The sequence below is a fragment of the Lates calcarifer genome, linkage group LG1 (assembly GCF_001640805.2).
Source record: "Lates calcarifer isolate ASB-BC8 linkage group LG1, TLL_Latcal_v3, whole genome shotgun sequence".
In the NCBI taxonomy this organism is placed as follows: Eukaryota; Metazoa; Chordata; class Actinopteri; family Centropomidae; genus Lates; species Lates calcarifer.
The window spans coordinates 4,923,435-4,943,658 of record NC_066833.1 but is presented as its reverse complement, the minus strand read 5'-3'; the positions used below and the strand labels follow the sequence as shown (position 1 = coordinate 4,943,658).

The 20,224-nt window shown below is 39.3% G+C and overlaps 1 protein-coding gene across 3 annotated transcripts in view; it reads left to right on the top strand.

Moving 5' to 3' along the window:
- man1a2 (mannosidase, alpha, class 1A, member 2) overlaps window positions 1-20,224 on the top strand; it is a 121,469-nt gene that overhangs the window by 25,703 nt on the left and 75,542 nt on the right. For all 3 annotated transcript variants that reach the window (XM_018660689.2, XM_018660690.2, XM_051067269.1), the window contains exon 4: window positions 14,655-14,751. In XM_018660689.2, the coding sequence (XP_018516205.1) occupies window positions 14,655-14,751 (97 nt within the window). The remainder of the gene's footprint in view (window positions 1-14,654; window positions 14,752-20,224) is intronic.

Below are 20,224 nucleotides of genomic sequence, written 5' to 3'. Positions count from 1 at the left end.
GCACAGAATCACCACAGACTTGAAAAGAATAAAAGAATCTCTCAGATCTAAGTCTCATGGCCTACTTTTGGCTCATCAGAAGACAGTGCCATATTTGAAGGCTGTGGAGCTAACTGCCGACTTGGCTCTCTCTAGTCACTCAGCTGTGACTGTGGAGTGAAAAGCAAACGATTACAGATTTGTGGCTGGCATTGGAGAGAGTTTCCCCACAGAGCTTTGGACTGTGGCTGTAAAGCCCAGATAAATCAATGGCCAAAGCTCTTTAACTCAAACTCAAGCAAGGTCAAATTTTATTTATATGGCCCAAATTTGCAAGTCACAAATTTCTGTCAACAAGTTAAACCTTCTAACAAGCTGAAAAAATGGAAGAAACCTCGGAAAGAGCAACTGAGGAGGGATCCCTCATCCAGGATGGACAGACATGGAACAGATGTTGTGTGTACAGAATAGAGCATGGACAATCACAATGACAAAATTATAGACCGTCAACATATCTGAAGACCATGATTCAGGAGGATGTCGAGCAACTTCCAGGTGCAGCCGAACAGATGGGACGTGAGCTGCACAACTTCCTTCCCTTCACCATGAAGACCTGGAAAGAGGACAGACCACACTAACACACACGAGGCAAGACCAAGCACACCATTCACATGTCTAGAAGAAGGAAACAAATGCACAAAAGGATGGAGACAAGAACAACATGAACGCAAAGGAGAAAGAGTGAGACAAAGAGGCTGAAACTCCTTGGAGGACAGAGATCCAGATCCAGAAACATCTGGACTGAGGCACTGAGCTACTCTTACATGGTTCACACAATTAGCTCTTTTCTTAAGGATTGCAGTATTGATTTATGCTGAGCAAGAAAATCTTATCATCCTCAGACAACATAGCATATAGTGTGAGTCTAATAGAATAAGCAGGGGTAAAAAAAAAAAAGAAAAAAGGAGAATGTAAATGGGTGGGTTAAAAATGTTACAGCCATTCCTTGGTTGTTTTATTTTCTCTTGAGCATGGACTGTGGCAGGGCAACAAATTATTCTTTGTAAGGCAGTCATTTTTGTCTCTTGTAATGCTTGATGCTGTTTTGTAAGCCGTCCTTGCGTAGCATGTGGTAGGGAGGTGACATTTGACAAGCCATCCCCTCTGCAGCAGATATTATGTATATCTATACATTATATATGCCTCTATGTGTCAATGGGGCTCCCAGCTGTTAAATGAATTCCTGAATGTTAGCATTAACCTTTAAGCGAGTGAACTGGCATATGTGATCTCTTCAGTGGCTGAGCATTATTTTCATTATGGTACTGCTGTTAAGTGTGCCACATATTTTCACATTGTAGGTGTGATCACAATAATGCTAATGTCCATGGTTCAGATTAGACATATGAGGAAAGAATTACAGCAGTGTTGACAAGCCTCTGGCAAAATGGCTGCAAAGTAGAGCTGGATGATATGGCAAAAAATATAATCATGATTATTTTTCCCGTATTGATCTTGATATTTATCATGATATATAGTCTGTGAGTTTGGAGAGTATCCTGATAATCTAGTCTAAAGAAAGCCAGTGAGCTCAATAGTTAAACAAAATTAGAATCAAAATTTAACATGCAAACATGTTTTATCTGCCTTAACTAAACATTAGAAATGATCTGTTGTCACTTATCAAAAGTAGTAAGTAGGCAAGTTCATGCAAAGTATTTCCTGCCTGTTCGTAACTACAGTTCAGCACTTTATTTTCCATTGTGCTCAGAGGCATCATGTCTTTAACTAAGAGGTTTGTTATATCCACGTTTCTTTACGATTGCTTTTCACATGGAGCAGTGGACGCAAAAGTTGACAAGATAGATTTTTGTTGTAGTTCAGCCCCGCTAACCTTGTTAGAGCTTGGTGTGGATGGATCAACAGCCTGTGCCATAGGTTGTCAGAATGAAATGCCCAAATCGAATAAAAATGCCCTTAACTTATGGTCTTAATCAACATGCGTTAAATCACAATTTGAGATTGTTTTATCACCCAGCCCTTCTGCAGAGCCACTGTTCCTGGCTCAGATATTAACACTAAAAGAAAAATTCTGAAAATACACAATACAAACTACAAGGTTAACTTTGGGGGGTAATCATCTCTGCAGACAACATTTCCATGCAGGAATAACTGGAGGTGTTCTAGTTTTTCATTCTTTTTCACTTTGCTTCTATTGTGTGAATGCAGCAGTGTCTGAGGGTTACTAATGTAAACTGTAATATAAGTAACCAAAATAATTAGTGATAGATTCAGAGCCATAGTTAGGGACTACTCTAAGCACTGCTTTTATGATCATTCAGAGATTAGATGTTATGAAACAATAAAGTAACACAAGGAGCTAAGCTGAGAAGCAGAGCCTATATTAAGACAGACTCTAGATCTTTGAAATGTGTTAGCACAATATTGTCTTTTTAAAGGCTTTTTTCCCCTGAACTTTTCAAACTTAATATGAAGACTGATTCTAAGGACTGAGCGCATATTCAGCAGTCTTATCAAATTATCATCTAAATGTTTGAAGTACCTCCTTTGAAACACATTTTTCCCTCTTTAAAAAGCAGTCAGACTTACAAAATATTTTCAGAAATTCTTTTCCTTCTTTGTATTTTCTTTTTGGAGAACATATATAGCCCTGATCCTTGTGTGCCATTTCTCTCGTCAACATTAAAGTACACCTACCTCAGCTACTGTTATTTCTTCAGTTCCCTTATTTGTGGAACCCCTGATTCATTTTGTTTGTTTGCCTTACCATATCAAATCCTCTCTCTGCCAAAAACTACTCCTCCTTCCTTCCACAGCGCGTTTCATAGTATTTCCTTCCTTCTCAGTTACGTGATCATTGTAGGGAAACAGGAGTATTTTGTTACAGCTTGTGTCAAAGTCCTGTCACATGCAAGAACACCATAGACTGCTGCCTAAAAATACCTTCAGCAACATACTAACCCAATGAAAAAGTTGATAATATGGCTCACTGGAAATTGACTGGAGCATTATGGGTGGCTCTTCTAAGATATGTTGAATGCTGAATGTTAGCAAAGCAGCGCAGCTTGAGTGGGCCTCTACAGCCTCTTCAGCATCAACACCACATCATTCATAAAGAATTTAAATGCACTGTACACAGTAGGTTTGAACTCCTTATTGAGCCTCTTTTGCAGTTTCTCAGCCATTCAGTGATGTGTTAAGAAGGCACCAATTCTCTGTAATCACAAACCAGGCATGTACACAGACAGCAGCATTAACACACAATTTAGAATATCCATGATCATAGATACTGAAAAATTTAATACAAAAATACAAAAACACATATATTTCTGCATCCAAGATGCGCTCTAGTTAATGCAAGTAACTTGAACAGATGACTTGAAAGAAATGGCTGCATACTCTCAAACAAAAGGACAGAAAAAAAAAACCTGTTAACCTAACTGTCAGTCATGTTTCATTTGATGCTCAGAGGGCAGAGGACAGGAGTCACTTGTTTGGCACACAGTGTAGAGGAAGGTGCAAGAGCCAAAATATGGTGCTCCACTTTCCTTTCATTGTAGGACAGCTGTGGCTTAGTAGGTAGAGTGGGTTGCTCACCAATCAGTGCTGTATGAATGAATGTGTGAATGGATGAATATCATCTGTAGTGTAGTTGAATGGTCGATATGACTAGAAAAGCACTATGCAAGTGCAGTTCATTTATTTCCCATTGAATCATCCAGAATAGTTCTGAATTTCCACCCTTACCTTGAAATGTCTGATAGTACAGCAAACCTAACTGTGTTTGACTGGACAACTTGAAAAGCAGAAAGCATCCCAGTCCTTTTAAGTGTAGGACAGGCATAATGAGCCTCACCAATTAGATCTCAGGTGATGGAGAGACAGTGACAGTGAAGCTGGCAGAAGACGAGATCACCCTACAATGGCTGGCTGTCCCTCTGAGCTGCTGCTGCTCCTTCACCAGCTGTGTTTCTTTTTCAACCACTGATACAACATAAAATGAAACCAGGGTCATCATTTATCTGCCGAAATCAGTGAGCAAGATCACAGACTGACACTCTGTTTTCCCCTTATCTTTTCCCTGTATATAATATGTGTGTTTGGGTCTGTATATCATGAATGAATAGGATGATCTGCCTGACAGCTGTTGTCATGTAAAACTGTGTGAAATGCAACATTGCCTGAGATAAAGAAGAAGCAACCTGTGTTTTTTTCTTAGGGGAGAGCATGCAGGCCACAAAAAAATATGCTTCCAATAACTCTGATGTCTGACACATCAGAATTGGCTGCCAAAGAGCAAGGTGGAGGCCTGCAATTGGAAGTGGGCTCCTACAGGTCCTAAGGGACCCAACAGAAATGTTGCATGTGTGGGATGCTCAAATTTTTATGTGGAACATAGGATTAAAAACTAAATTTAACATATGAAAATAAGGTAGCATTTGTCATTGCTGTAACCTGTTGGTGCAGGCCCACTAGTAGCTTAGACATTAGATGTTTGCACCAGCATTAAACAGTCACATGTACATAACTAAATTAAAAGAATTCGAACTCAGTGCTTCTCTTCCATAACACAACCACAAATCAAACAATCAGATAACATAAACACAGGAATCAGACTTGCTGTGTTCTTTCCCAGCCGTAATCAAGTGTGCATACTAAGCCAATGTAGATATAACACTTCCATGCTGCCTCTTCACAAACTCGCCAATCATTGCAAGGTCTCATCCCACCTTCGTTAGCAACAGCAGAAACTTCTTAATCTTCAGTGCATAAAAATAACAGTGGAAGAGTGTGGATAAACATTAAACCTCCAACATATCATCGTGGTACGCAACACCTTTTACTATTTCTGTTGTGTGGGAACTTTTAGCCAAACATTGGGTCTTTCGTACTGTAAACATATGTTTACCAGAAAGTAGACTTCTTAACTCCTTGGTGACCGCAAAAGTTGTACATCAGGGCTGGTCTTGATACCCAGCCCTAGTCATGTGTGGATGATTTGGTCTGTGTGGCCTGCCAGTGACTTTAAGTGAAGCTTCACTATTCTGTAATATAAATATTGGATCTATTAGACTTTACAATTACAATTCACATTTATCAACATTTTGTAATTGTGCCAGCAGTGGTCGACATGCCAAATCTGAATCAATCAAAGGCCAGGTAGAATATGGACAGGAGAAGCCATCAGCTAAGTGGTTGTATGGTAGTGTATGCATGGTTCTTAATGCAACCTGCAGACGTGCTTATTTTCTGAATATACTGCAAGTAACTGCATAATGTTTGATAGTTTTTCAGTAGTTTGATTTCATAACAACACTCAGTAACCCCTACATTTACATGTCAGCAGGTTGATGACTCAGCAGTTACCTTGCTAAGTGCTTTATTGCCTAAATATTTGCTTAATTTTTTTTAAAATAAGCAAAACAGAACTGACTTTGAAAGACTCCCCACCTCCTTCAACCCCTCTGTCAGTTTCTACTGAAAATGATGCTGAGTAATATGAGTGGAAGGGACCAAGGTTGCAAAAAACATTTGTTCTAAAGAAAAAAAAAAGCAATTTACAATTAAAGCTGCTTCTACACATACACTGCTGGCCTGACCTTTCATTGACATTACCCAGAGGAGCTGTATGTGTGAATGAAAATGTTGGAGTCACTTAGACTGACTATATTAGTGTCAGGCTATTAATTGACAATAAATCAAACTATTATTGTCAATTACATTTTCTAGAAATGCACAGTCAACTCAAGTCATCATTAAATGTAGTTTTATGCAGCTTCAAAAATGCTTGTAGTTGTTATTGTCTGTGGTTCTGTGCTGATTGCAGGCTCTCACCAAAGACTGTGTGCTCTGTGACTGGCACTTCCTTTGGCACATATTTGGCATATACAGGTATGCAGTAAGAGACAGGAGACAGAGTTTTAGCCTTCTACCCTCCAGGGAAACACCGTAAATCAGCAGTGTGGGAGGATTCTGGATATGTGATGTGTTAGGAGGCGCATATTCAATTTGCTGCACGATGGCCAAAGTGGCTGCCAGTGAGAAAAGCATCCGTTTTTGCTCAGGTTTAAGTAAATTAAAATAAAGATTCAGTGTTAAAAGTTTTTGTTCAACTAAAAGAAATGTGAAAAACAAAACTTTTTAACTTTTCAAACTCTCTCAAAATGGCCAGTTAGTTAGAGAAAGTGAAAAGAGATGGTAGCTACTGTACAAAAACAACTCTTTTTCCACTTAAGTACCAGTGTTGATCTTAAAAGCATAGATGGAAGAACACAAAGCAACACACAAAGCACCAAAATTGTATCTATGATGTTTATGAACCCAGTGTGCAATGGGTATCCAGCCTTTACACTATTCTGCACTGTAGATGACTCATCCCTTACCTGTGAAAATATGGTCTTCTAGCCTCTAAGCAAGATACTTGTGATGTTGCACAGAGATTTAATGACTTATTTATGTCTTTTTCAGCTTAGATAAACAGGATGGAGAAATGTGTTTGTATGTTATTCTTAAAGACACTTCAAATTCTTTGATGACCATAGATAATTAGTATACTGACGTGAAAACCTTCCTGTGATATGGCAAAACTGTAGGTTATGTAACTTTTAATCAATTGTAAGAGATTATTCATAACATGAAGTTTTCATTACAGGCTCTAGTGGTGGACATAAATGCAGGGCATTTACAGCACAGCTATTGATTTTAAAAAAAAAGGGGTAAATATCTGTTTTAACAAATCAAATGAACAAAATACCTGACAACATTAAACAGTTCCAGCAAAATCTCTGCTCATTTACAAATTTTTATGGTTTCTTATTCATGTCGCTCTCTAGTGGTCTCTTGAAATTAGAGAAGAAACTGGTAGTACTGACATTGTGGTGAGTGCAGAGAATTGTTGGATTTGTAAGTAGGTACCATACATTACACTGGGGTAACTGTATCTTAAACCATTATCTAGAACCCTTGGCTTGGGAGCTGTATAAAAACAACCTAGACTCCAGACTCTTTTACTGTCATGATTTCATGGGGAATTTATCACCACCCTCTTCCTAAGTGCCATGAATGTATTTACTGCAAGAAGCAATTCAGATGTCACATTCTCACCACCCTCGTGCATCTTCTGAAAGGCCTTCCGTTAAGCCAGATAGAAAGCCTCCATGGAGTGAGTTGGAAGGAGATGAGAAAGTCGAGGGCGGGCAAACGGGTGCTTTAAATCAGTCAAACTGACTCTGGAGGTCGCTCAGAGCAGCACATAAGTTCATCTCAGCTCTCCAGCTCCCCAAACCCCCAAAAGCTTGTCGCTGTGTGCCTCTTCTGTGGGAGCTAAGCTGGTTTTTAATTTTTTTTTTTTCAAACAATGGCAAAAATAATGGCCTTGCTCTCAGCTGCTGGCTCGGAAGGGGATTTATGAATATTTCAGTGCCCTGTGGTTGTCTGTGTCCGTACATTGTAATTGTGTGTGTGTATGAGACCGTGGCACATCAGGGATAAGGGTGCATGAATCACAGCCGTTGGTCCTTTGGGGAAGAGATGGCTGGAGGCAGATTGTGCTTCTTTTCTAGAGCAGGCAGGAAGCAGGCAATTGGCTGGCATTGTGAAGGTCACAGCTCCTAATAGACTGTGCAGACTTGTTGGACATAAAGACGGAGGCCAACCTGCCAGCTGTCAGCTGATTATTTTCAAGCTATATTAAAAGATCTGAGTGCTGTGCCGAAAAGATATGCAGAGAAGGCACAATGTCCTTGGCATTAATGCATAATTTCAATGACAACCTCTTGTGTATATCAGAATATGTTATCAAACTCTGGAAAAAACAATTGTTGAGCAGTCTTAATGAAGCTTGTCTTGAGTGTTTACCACAGGTTGAGTGCTAATTTGTTGCGGTTGACCCTGGGGCAGCATTAAGCATAGAGAGACTTCTACAAAGCAGCAGTGCATTAAATATATGACTGGCACATTATTGCACCATTCTGGCAGACTTTTAAGTCAGTCTGCTCTTTTTTGGCTGCGTTTGGAAATTTTTAAACCGATTAAATGGAAATACAAACAAACCTTCTGGGTGGGCTGACCAAATAAATTCATCAAATGAGAAAGCCGCAGCCTTTCTCATGAAACTAGGCGATGTATTTGAGGCTTCACTTTTCACTCTCAAGCCTGTCAAGTTGATACGGAGAGGGAGGGGAAGAGAGGTTTTTAATCTCTCTCAGACTCTGACCTTAATAACACAGGGCCACTCCTGGGCTGCCAGTTTGTTCCAAAGCGAGCTTGAGCGTATAATGTGGCATGATTAATAAATTTACAGCAGCAATATAGCAAGTGGGCCACATAGAAATAACCAGATCACCATAGGAGATAATGGCCAGTCTACAGTGACAGTCTTCCCAATCTTCTCAGGCACAGAATAAGACAAGGCTTGATCTATTAACTTGTCCTATGGTGACACTTATACCACATGAGATTGTGAGTGTGAATATAGATGTGTCTGAACTGGGGACAGGGCAGATTGAGATAAGTTTACTGATTGATGATGATACAGTGTGTGACTCTGGGGTCACCTCCAGATACCAAAGATAGCTGGACAGATGACAGATAAAATATGTCTATCCAGCAAATTCCTTATGTTATTAATTGTGAGGTAGTAATGCTAGCACCATACAACTGTACTGTAATTTACTGCACACTTTGAATAGTTTAAACATGTATTTTACAAACTTCAAAATGAATTGGCTTACACAATAAGTTATTGGTATCATGTATTCTACTGTATACATGATACCACTGGTATAAATTCCAAGCTAGCAGCAATACCCATGATTTGGCCATAGTATTTGTGTCAGTATAAAATAGATTGTAATTATCAAGCACACAACCGCATGTTAACCATAGAATGTACACTTCCCTTTATCAGTAAAACAAATGCACATGGACCAACAGATCAAGAGCAGTCAAACAGTTATTCATACTTACATGCAGATAATTACAACTATAATTATCTGCACATTATGCAGGGTGACAAAATTTGCTAGAGGTGGCAATCCAAGCAGCCTTTCCTATAATGTCAAGACAAACCATGTTCATGAATATGAGCAGTGTTTGACAGTGTGCCCCAGCTTCAACACAGGTAGCTCTTGTGATGGCCTAAAATTTAAAAGGGGATAAAAACGATAATTAACACGTGGCTAACCTGAAGGAAGAAACAACAGTGACTTAATAGAGCCAGAAACTATACATCTATGTAAAGCCATAGTGATCTATCCACAGTGTTGAGGGAGATGCTTTAAAGCAATGCTAAAAACACAGGTTTCACTGTATGTAATACCAAGAGCCAAGAATTTAAACTAAAACTGAATCCCACAGTTGTACTGGAGCATACAGAGCACACACCAACATATGTAGCAGCACTGAGCAGTTATGGCTGATAAGCTCCCAGCCATTAATGAAACTCTCCCTTCAAAACCAGTGTAAAATGTATGTATACTTAAATTGACAACTTTACCTCCAGGCAATAGATAATTTCTATTTCATAGACTTGTGCCCCATGTAAATCACAATCTGTTGAAATTATGGGGGGGGGGGGTTATACATAGAGGTATCGTATATCATATATATATTCCATCCAGTATTCAAAATGTATTGTATTGTCTATTATAAAATATTAGTTTTTTATTTTTATTGTAAGATTTTTCAATGTGATAAATAAAACAATATTTTCTCAGCATATCTAAAACCTTTGTATTGATCCTTCCAGCATTTGTCACCATCTTGAAGGTTTCAGGGAGCCATTTGCCCAGGAAAAAATACATTAACAAAAACATTTGTCAGTGTTTTACCAAAATAAATGTTCCTTATCTCTGCATTTAAATTAGTTTGTGCTTCAGGGATTTTAAACAATGCCACGTTTGGCAGAAACTACACATGCGGGTGTATTTGGGTTAAATGAAAACCTCTTTATCTCACCATTGGTAGTGACAAAAATGCATTGTAATCTTAATTGAAGAGACCGCACAGTAGGCTGCATTTATCGTCGGAGAGCCCATGCCATTGTAATTTATTGAGTTGGGTATTTTATTGTACTGACTAATTGATATAAAGGTATTAAAAGGATGTGAATAACGGAGAAATGCTTTTAAAGCATGTATAATAAAGCATATATTTGTGGAAAGGATTGCAGTGATTCCAGCCTCGCTGAGCAGCTGCCACAGAAAAGATGATGAATCATGCAAAGGAACAGACTGTGTTTGTCTGTCTGTGTTACTTTGGAGAGTTGTCAGAGTTGAACAGGCTGTCTTCATCCTACACCACAAGCTCCTGGTTGTTGTCACGCTCCACAGTCCCACATGTAGTAATTCACAGTGGGTACTAACTGACAAGAGGACTAACCACTGCCAGGGCTCTCTGGTAGTCACAGCTGAGTGTGACCAAGAGGCTGATGGAGCACAAAGTGAACATTAGGGATGCTGTGTAGGAACATTTGACATGATGTGGGTGGAAAGTGGTTTATTGATAACAAATGACCTTCCTGTACCAGATCTGAGATATAAAACTAGAGACAGTGATGGCTACACAGTCTCATGCCCATTGGAGTATTTTCTAGATGAACGTTCCTCAGCAGCTTAGAAACCGCCTAAAGGGAGTCATTTTCCACAGAACACATGGTCTTGAGTAATTATCTGTTGTTGGATCTGCACAATAGATAATTACTGCACATGATTTTGCGCATATGCGGTAACGCTCACAAATGGACAGGCTTTGGCAGTGGACAGACATTCAAACTCACAACCAAAACCAATGTATATTCAGTTAATCCTACGCTGTTAATACAGCCCATACTAACATGTAATTGAATGCAACAGCATGCTTCAAAAGAATGTACCAGTAGGTTAGATAATTTCACAATAAACCATTCAAATTTCCTTATCTTTATCTTCTTCAGTCAAGATATATTTGTTGCTGAGGAATAATGCTATACAGTTTTACCTTGATCCCAGTAGCTGTATGTGGGCAAACTGAACATACTTGATCTGGGAAGTCATGGTAACATAAGCCACTTGAAAAGAAAATCCTTGCCACAGTTACTAGTCTTTTGTAATAGATGTTATTGGAGTGTTCATCTAACTGTGTGGAAAACCAAAGCAGTGAGCTAAAACACAGTTGGGTAATAACTGCCTATGATTTTGGCACTACTAGTGACCTTTTGACATTAGAAAGAGCCATTTGATTTAGTGTTAACATCAGAAATATTGATTGATGCAGGTTGAATTTTCCTCGCCAAGTATCACAAAATTGTTGGGATTGGCTCCCAGGTTTTTCTGTGACGCCCCTTCAGCCAAGTTTTGCAGTAATTGCTGATGAGGTTCAGTTCTAATTGTGAAATGAACCAGCCACTTTTGCCAATGCAAACCAATTTTTCCCTCCCTTTCCTTGTGGTTCTCAAGATGCTGTCATGGCAAAAGGTGGCTGTCAGAATCAATCATGGAATTTTGTAGCTTAATGTCCAATTAGTATTCCAAGGTCCTTTAAATAAGCTGTTTGTCAACATTGTCAAACTCCCTGCACTGGTGCGCTTGTCCTTGGCATATGGACCAATCAAAATTTGATGAAGCATCCAATCAACACAGATCGGGGGAGGCGGCCAATACTTAAGTGTCCATGTCACGGTGTGTATTAATTTGATTTATAATCCACAGTGTGTGCATGGAGTGCGTCATGGAAAGCCACGAGGCCAAGAACACAATGAAACTCTTGGCCCTTGTCTTTATTAGCTTGGCTGCCTGCCTGCTCCAAAGAGAGAAGGAGAGAGAGAGAGAGAGAGATGGTAGAGGATCTGGGTACTCATCACCACATAGTTAGGCAGGCAGAGAAAAAGACATCACTTGGTCGACGACCAATGCAAGGTGCTTCATCGGTTGTGACCAAGCAGTTTCCTGATACGTAATACAGTACACAAATCTCAGTTGTTGCAGATGGCTTGTTTAAGATGCTTTTTCACCAAAAGTTCCAGAAACTAATGTTCAGGAACCTTCCCAGGGGTAAAAATTCCTCCACAGAAATTGCATTTCCACAGCAGGGTCAAAGCCTTGGGAAAATAAAGCAAATTAGTCTGCTGATGTGTGAAAAGCATGACAGTTGTATTCTATGTCAGTTGTATGCACAACAATAGAGTGTGACGTATAAAGCTATATATATAAATCCCCAGGGCTGCTCCATCCTGATAGTTGTGGGCCACAAACTATAACCAAACTACATGTTTACAGTTGCGGGTTTTTAAAAATGTCGGCTATATAACAATGCTAAAGGGAACACTAGCATGTCTGATAAATCTGCAGCGTTCAAGCCCAACCCCAAAAGTTCCTGAACCTCCAGAAAGTACTACCTACTGAGTAGGGACATTTTTGGAGGTAAACCTACCTCTCCACAACTTAATCTCCTGTGGAAACACAGATAGGAGACTGAAGTTCTGAGCTCTTAGGCTCTCATGCATGTGCACACAGAGCTGTTACATAGATAGTCCACCTGAGCACCTCATAGATGAGATTCACCCCATATGACAGAGCAGTCATGTCAGTAACTGCAGGTAGCACACACACACACTGACAGACTTAGACAGATGATCTTACCCCATCACCATTATCCATCCTTTGTAATAGTTAAGTGAATCAGCAAGATGGCTCACTTTGTAGTTCTGCCTGTCTCTTACCACAAATGCATAAGTCACCCCTATACTATCACTTATTGTGTGTTTGTGTGCCCTGACCCAAATAGTGTCCAATCAGCTTTTAATACTGTTGTATTCAGATGATGTAACAGCAGTTGATAGCTGATCGACCTAAAGTAGTAGGTCGGTAGTAAGTAGTAGTTTTTTTAGTAAAGCTAAGCTATATTACATGGCAGGTCAGTTCACTGTGTTGTAGGGGAAAGCATGTTAGAAATCTCTTTTTTTCATTGTATGAATTTATCTGTATTTGGGAAACAACTGAACCCTCTATTGATGGGAGATTGTAAATAATCCCCGTGTGACATGTAACCCATCAGCCCAATGGGGCGTCTGACAGAGACTCTTAAAAGGTGGATTAGTAGGTCTTGGGATTCTTTTAAAATAACTATTGTTTTAACTTTGCTATTCATTTTTGTAAATGTTTTTTTGCACTTGATGCAACAAATTCATCATTTTGCCTTTCAAGGTAGGACTACAATTTCAGTAGTACCCAATAATGATAAGACACTGATAACAATGGAGCTTTGATAAAACTAAATATATACAATAAGAACAACTGTGTGATTGTCTGATGTAGGATGCTGGGCATCAGTGCCAGCTTAGAGTCCAATCAGCTTTGTCATTATTGAGGTCGTCGTAGAAATGATATGATAAGCTGAAAGGCATGTAGAGACTGAGATGCTGGCACATGGACAGATAGGAAAGCTGCCAGGGAGACAGACAGAGTAATATAGGGAAAGAAATCAACAGATGCCCATAAAATCAGACAGAAATGACATGACCACATAGACAGGAAATGTACTTTTCTGAGGTTGTTGATGCCACTTGAGTACAGGCTGTGGAGGAGGAAAAAAAGGTTTAAAATTGAAAGAGAGCAGCATTGCTTCAGTAAAAGCTGGCACTTTTTCCTTCCTCGGCTGTGTCATCTTCTCTGTTTGCCCTGGAGCACCTCTTCTCAGCATCAGCCTCCATGTCAAGGCTCATCTCACAATCTCTTGCTCTTTTTATCCTCACCCCCCCTCACCGAGCCTATCTCTCGCAGCTTTCTTTCAAAGGTCATGTGAAGAATAGAATCTTATTTTGTTCTACCCTGTAGACAAATGTCTACAGTTACAAGGGAGGATGGAGAGAAAGTAACGCACTAAAACCAAATATAAAGATAATGTGCTAAATATGATTATTATTATACCTATTTGTATGTCCTCCCCTTTAAACCATGAAGCTGTGTGTGTGTGTGTGTGTGTGTGTGTGTGCTGCAGCATCATCTTCCAGATTAAAGTCTTTGGGATCATGCTCTCCCTTTCGGTCCTGCCAAACTGCCAGTGATTCTGTGTGTGTGTGTGTTGGGTTGGACTGTGGTGCTCAGAGTCTTGTCCTGTGAATGAAAGAAAAAAGACATGTAGGAGCTGACTAATTAAATAATTCAGTAACAGCTCTGCCTTGACTTGTGGATTGATTTAAGAATTAAAAGAAAGCAAAGACCTAAACCAAAATAAAGGGGTGGTTTAACAAGAAAGAAAAATTGCTAAGTGTTTCTGCCTCAGCAGTAAGGCTTCATTATTACGACTAAATGTATTATCTGGGTTATTTGGCCTGAATCTGTGATCACATGCAGTTACTTTTAATCATATTGATGATTTAGTCACAAAACAATTATTTTTTGTTCTGCTCTGAATTTATTTTTTTAATCCCTCAACTAGTTTCAGTGACAGCTTGACTAACAGCTATTAGAACTGAAATCACATTATGCCAAAACTATATTACATAATTATATATGTGACATCAAAAGAAATAAGTATTAAGATGCTAATTTAAACATCACTATTCAGCCATCTCTATTGAGCCATCATTGAGAAGTACAGTCATATGAGTTGCAGGAGATGTTAAGTCTTGTCAAGCTAGGAGACTTCTAACATTCTGTTTTCTTTCTTTTTCTCAGATGATGAAGCATGCATGGGACAGCTACAGACAGTACGGCTGGGGTCATAATGAGCTGAAGCCCCTCGCCAAGAAAGGACATTCCACAAATATCTTTGGTAAGCCAGACAAACCCTCTATCCCACCGCTGTCTGTGCCCATTGGCAGTTTGCTCACACGGTTGTAAATCACACATGGATGCATGCATGAATGCACACACACTCTGTCTTGCCCATTCTCAGACAATGCATACACACACACACAAATGCCCTGTCTTTTCTCTTGTGGACAAGGTTATGTGATAATGCCTTCAGCAGGATAAATATCACTTTGGGAAAAGTGCTTGCGAATGGAGGAACAAGATCATCGAAATCACCAGCAGAGAACACACATCACTGACATGTTAGATAACAGAAAATCAGAAAATGTTTTTGAAGTATTGGTAATATTTCACTGATAATATTTCCAGTATATAAATCTATGGCTAAGCTATGGAGCAGTGTTGTAAGCAAACACTGATATTACACAGTCAGCAACAATAATGTGTTAAATTTGAACAATCACATTCTCAGGTTAACAGTATTAACATTCTACCCGAATAACTGTTACATAGTACAATGTGTTAATGTTAGATTGTGCATTAGACAGTGGGAGTTAAAACATTTTTTGAGGTCTTTGTCAGGGTCCAGTCACGAGGGAAATTCCTGTTTGCAGAGAGCGAAATTTTGCCGTTGGCAGTGATCATTTTTCCCACAGAGAGGTCAGTCCATTGCAGCCTCTCATCATCTGTGATTTGTGTTTTGGAGGCTGTGTTTTTTTTGGTATCCACCTCTGCAGCTGCCATCAATGATAACACAGATCACACAGCTTGGACTGCACTTACCACAGCAGGAGAATTTTCACACCTTTGTAAGTTGTCATCACTTCCAGAGCAATGTCGGTGTTACTGACTTTTAAATGACCCTTACTTTGACAAAGACTGGGGGTTTGACATTGTGCTCAAATCAAGTATTTTTCACAGAAATGTGCATTTCATTCATGGAAGTTTTTTAATCACTATATGGAAAATTAAACTCTGAATAACCTTAGTTTAAAGTGAGTGTAGATGGTGGGCCTGTAAAAAAAAACAAGATTAGTGGGTTATCAAGCTATCTTCAGACTTAATTCAGGTTTTCCCTCTTCATGAAGCTGGCTCACCTTAAACTGAAGTAGATCAACAACCTATAACCTATGCTACCATAAGCTAACCAGCACCGAAGTAGGTTAGTTTCACAGGCCCAGAGAAAACCTGTCAGCAGCCTTACTAGAGTTTACAAAGAGAAAAATTTGTTTTTAAAGTAACTAATAACAATGAGCTATAGATATTTGTATAGGTAAGTTATTTTGCTGCTGCTCCTTTGGTTTTAAAACAGAACCTCTAACAAATACAGTGATAGTTAATCGCACTAAATAACTACACAATGACCATATCTGCTTTTTAATTGTACAAAATCCTTTCATTGCTGACATTATTCCTGAGCTTTTACAACCTTATACTGTCACTGCATCTGAGAATAACAAGATGAGACTTTGTGATGATAATTGGAAATAAAAACTAAACCCTCTGGTGACTTTTATTAGAGAAATAATCCCCATACTGTTAAATATTTCCCTTGATTATAAATGCAACATGTCAGATTGACCTTATTAGATATTAACTACTTCTCTCCTCTCTCTTCTCTCTGCTATGGCAGCAGTAGTTTATTCATCATCAGGAAAAAAAGCAAAAAATGACTTACTCTACTAATGATAATAATTCCTGCTCTTAAATACAGTATATCCTTATCATTATTGTTATATTGGGAAATTATTTCTAGTGATTCTACAGCATTTTATTCTACTCTAGTCATGTGATTATATTGTTAATATTTTACCCAGTGGAACATGGCTTTCTGCTATTAGTATAACCAAATTTACCTTTAGATATCACTCATTCATCTACTGCTACATCCAGGACAGCAGATGAAAGCTCAGTGCAGCCAGATAACCCCAAGGGAGCGTGACTAACTTGAGCTGACCTCAGGCCCAGTGGCCTATGACAAACATCAGAGATTTGGATAGTTTGTCAAGAAATCCCTGATTTGAAGCATGTTTTCTCAGTGAAACCACTCTACTTTTTTTTTAGCTGCATCATTGTGCGTCATCAATGCAACATGGCAGGCCATAAACCTTTCCAACATTGTTATCACCACTCTCTAGTGTCGACACTCCAGAAAATTGTCTGTTTTTTTTTTCATACCTGCTCAGCTGTGGTCTACTCTGCTACTATGCCCTCTTCTCTTGTCAGCTATAACATGTCTTCTTCTGTGGCCTTGTAACCATCACAGCTGATAAAAAGGTGTAAAAAACATTTATAAACACTTTTCCAGGTGGAATGGCTGTGTTAGTGTACTCACCTTTGTATATTCTTCTCTTCTTATAATTTAGAGAATTATTTGAACATCTAAATTAAATGACAGAAAAGATGAAGGAAAATATATCATATCAATAGATGGGTTCTTTATTGTAAATTAAAATTCAGAATAATCAGTACTCATATTGTTGTCAAGGGTCCTGTATTGGTCTTTGCATGTGAGTGTGAATGTATACATGTGAAGATGTTGCTTTATGCTTGTTTATCAGAGGGTTTATGCATTGCCAATTTGACTTGTGCGTTTCCCTGGGTTTCAGTGTGTGTGTTTGTGCCTTAGGTTGCTGGATGTGTGTGTGTGGTGTGAGGATGCATGCTTATGAGGCTTTTGTGTCAAATTGGAATGTTCCGTCTGGTAAATTGGCCAGAGGCGCCCGCGTTATTTTATGAGCTGCTGCTAAATGGTAGATAGATGCTGTTTGTGTGTGTGCTTCCATTTGTTGGTGTTCTTGTGTGTCTGACTGTTCGTCTGCAGCATGTCTTTGTGTGTTTCTCAGTGTCCGTGTGGACCAGTATTTTCTCCTGCCTCCTTGTAATGGCTCAGTCGAGTCTGGGGATCTGCAGGTTATTAGTCACAGGGTGGCCAGCAAGCACACAAGCGAGATGCGAGGCAAAGAGTCAAGCCTCACATTCTTCATGAAACACCCTTCCATTATTGATGAGGTGTATCCTGCCCTCCTACAGAACTTGGCTGTATTGATTGTGTGTGTGTGTGTGTGTGTGTGTGTGTGTGTGTCTGTGTCTTTGAATGAAAGAGCAGTACAGAAAAGAGAAAGCAATATATTGGAGATGCGGCAGGCTCCTGCTGCTGTGTTGCTGTAACTATCAGGAGCATTTACAGCTTCTACCAAGAGGACACACACATGTACAAAGGCCAGGTGATTGGATGGAGACAAAGATTGCAGATTGACTGTGATTGTGGTTTTAAATCACTTTGATGTCTTGTCATTTAAAGTGAACCCTGCTACCAAAGCTAGCCCAAGACAAACATTATACTCAAGATGTGCAACTGACTTCAAGAACTGAAGGGAAATTTTTTCCTTAACTGACCAAGCTGGCACAGTGTTGTCCTGCGTCAGGCTAGAATGAAGCTGTGCTTGTGCCTAACACAATGAATACAATAATTTGCATACAGTTTGCCTCTTAAACATGCCTTCCACGAAGCTGTTAAAGAGACCTTATAGTTTACAGTCTTAATCTGTCCAGAGAGAAGAGGAGAGGCCAGAATGGTAACAAGAGGACTGGGGCTCTCATTGTGGCACCAGGCTCAGATAACCTTGAGTTCAGTGCCTGGCCCTGTTTTGTCGTGTTTTTTTTTTTTTTTTTTTCTTTTTTCTTCTGCTCTGTGGAGAAAGAGTGGAGCTGATTTTGAGCGCAGATACAAACACAGCCTTTGTCTCGAGGGTAAGCAGTTCAAGCAAGGATAACGCATGGCCTTGTAAAGGAAACACAGTTCAAGCTGGGTTAAGAAAAGCACAGTTCAAGCAGTGTCAGACACAGCCAGCATGCAACCTGAAACTTAAACTCGCAAACACACACAGACACAAACAGCAAAGACTCCATGCTGACAAAGATCCAGCAAAGATTGAGGCTCATTTTAAAATGTTCTAAGGATGACATTTTCAGGGAAGGAACAAAATGTCAGTTGATAAAACCAAGAATGGTTCTTGCACACATTGTTCTCTTCTTGTCGGTTTTAGAATAAGGCTGCATCTACTGCATTCATTTCCTAACACATTATAATTATTAATGTTGATGCAATAAACAGTAGTAAAAGAAAAAGTATAGAAAGCCTAAGCAAACAGCAACAGTAAGTTGATCAAAAGAAAACTGCAAAAGCTATTTTATATATAATTTAGCTATATAGTAAATCACATATCATATCTTTATGTTTTGGACTGTTGGTTGGGCAAATCCTGGCAATTGGAGGACGCTGCTTTGTTTTTCACCACTTTCATACACTTAATAGACTAAATAGATATTTGATTAAGAGCAAGTTAATTGATAATGAAAGTAAGTGTTATAATAAACTACTGAACTAACCACTACTGCAACCTGCCCAGTTTCATGTCTCCTGTTTGTGTCTTGTAGCTTTGATCATAGTAGCTCTGTCCCCAGTGGTGAGTCTGTTCAGTCAGATGATAGACATCTCTATTCATCTCTGTGTCGTTACTCTTTCTGCCCCCTCCACACACACAGGGTAGTGATACCCATGGGTAATTGTATGAGGAGCGTCAGCCACCTATTGATTCAGGCTGAAAGCGTTTGACCCTTGTTGAGGTTGTGGGTCAGGCAAAGCAAAGGCTGGGTTTCACCGGCAGCTGAAGTTTACTTTAGATGGACAGCACAGGCTCTGATCTTTAAACACACTCCTCTGTGTTTGCTGGAAAATGCTCTCAGGGGATGTAGGTCACTTTACATTGATCAGAACTTCAGTGTGTGTGTAAGTCCACACCACTGTCTTTCTGTCCCTCCGGGGTGAGAGTAGGTCCCTCCAGTTTTCTCATTTGGACTGGTCCAGGCAAGATCCGGAACAGATTTCGAATTTGGATAATCACAAGTTGAATGATGCCTGTCCCTCTTTACCCGAGAAACACAGACTGATTAATCATCAGAATATCAGAAGGCAATAATGTTAATAAACAATTAATAGTTTAATTTATTAAGAAAATACATTGACTCATTCTTTTTGGTTGGGCAATATGTGAAAAATTCAAACAGTCACCATTACCCCAACAACCAGCGATTGCCTATATGTTCACACAGGTGTTTGAATTCATTTGCCTTCACCTTCTCCTTTGTCATCTGCAGTCTTTCACTGAATCATTCCAGCCTACAGGGTAATATATAAATAAATAAAATAAATAAATAAATCACCCTGAGGTCTTTGACAAACAAGCGGTAAAGACAAAACTAAACAGCTGTCCAACACTATTTTAAAAAGAGTCCAATGGCTTCAGGTGAAGGATGCCTCTGCTTACAGGTGAGGTTAACATATACTATTAAATGAAACATACAGTTTTTGATCTAGGACACAAATATGATTTAGGAGTTGACATTGCTTTTCAGCCCCAATCAATCAGATAGCAACCACAAAAGCTTATAGCATGTAGTTACTACCCTGTCCAACTTGCATGCTTTGA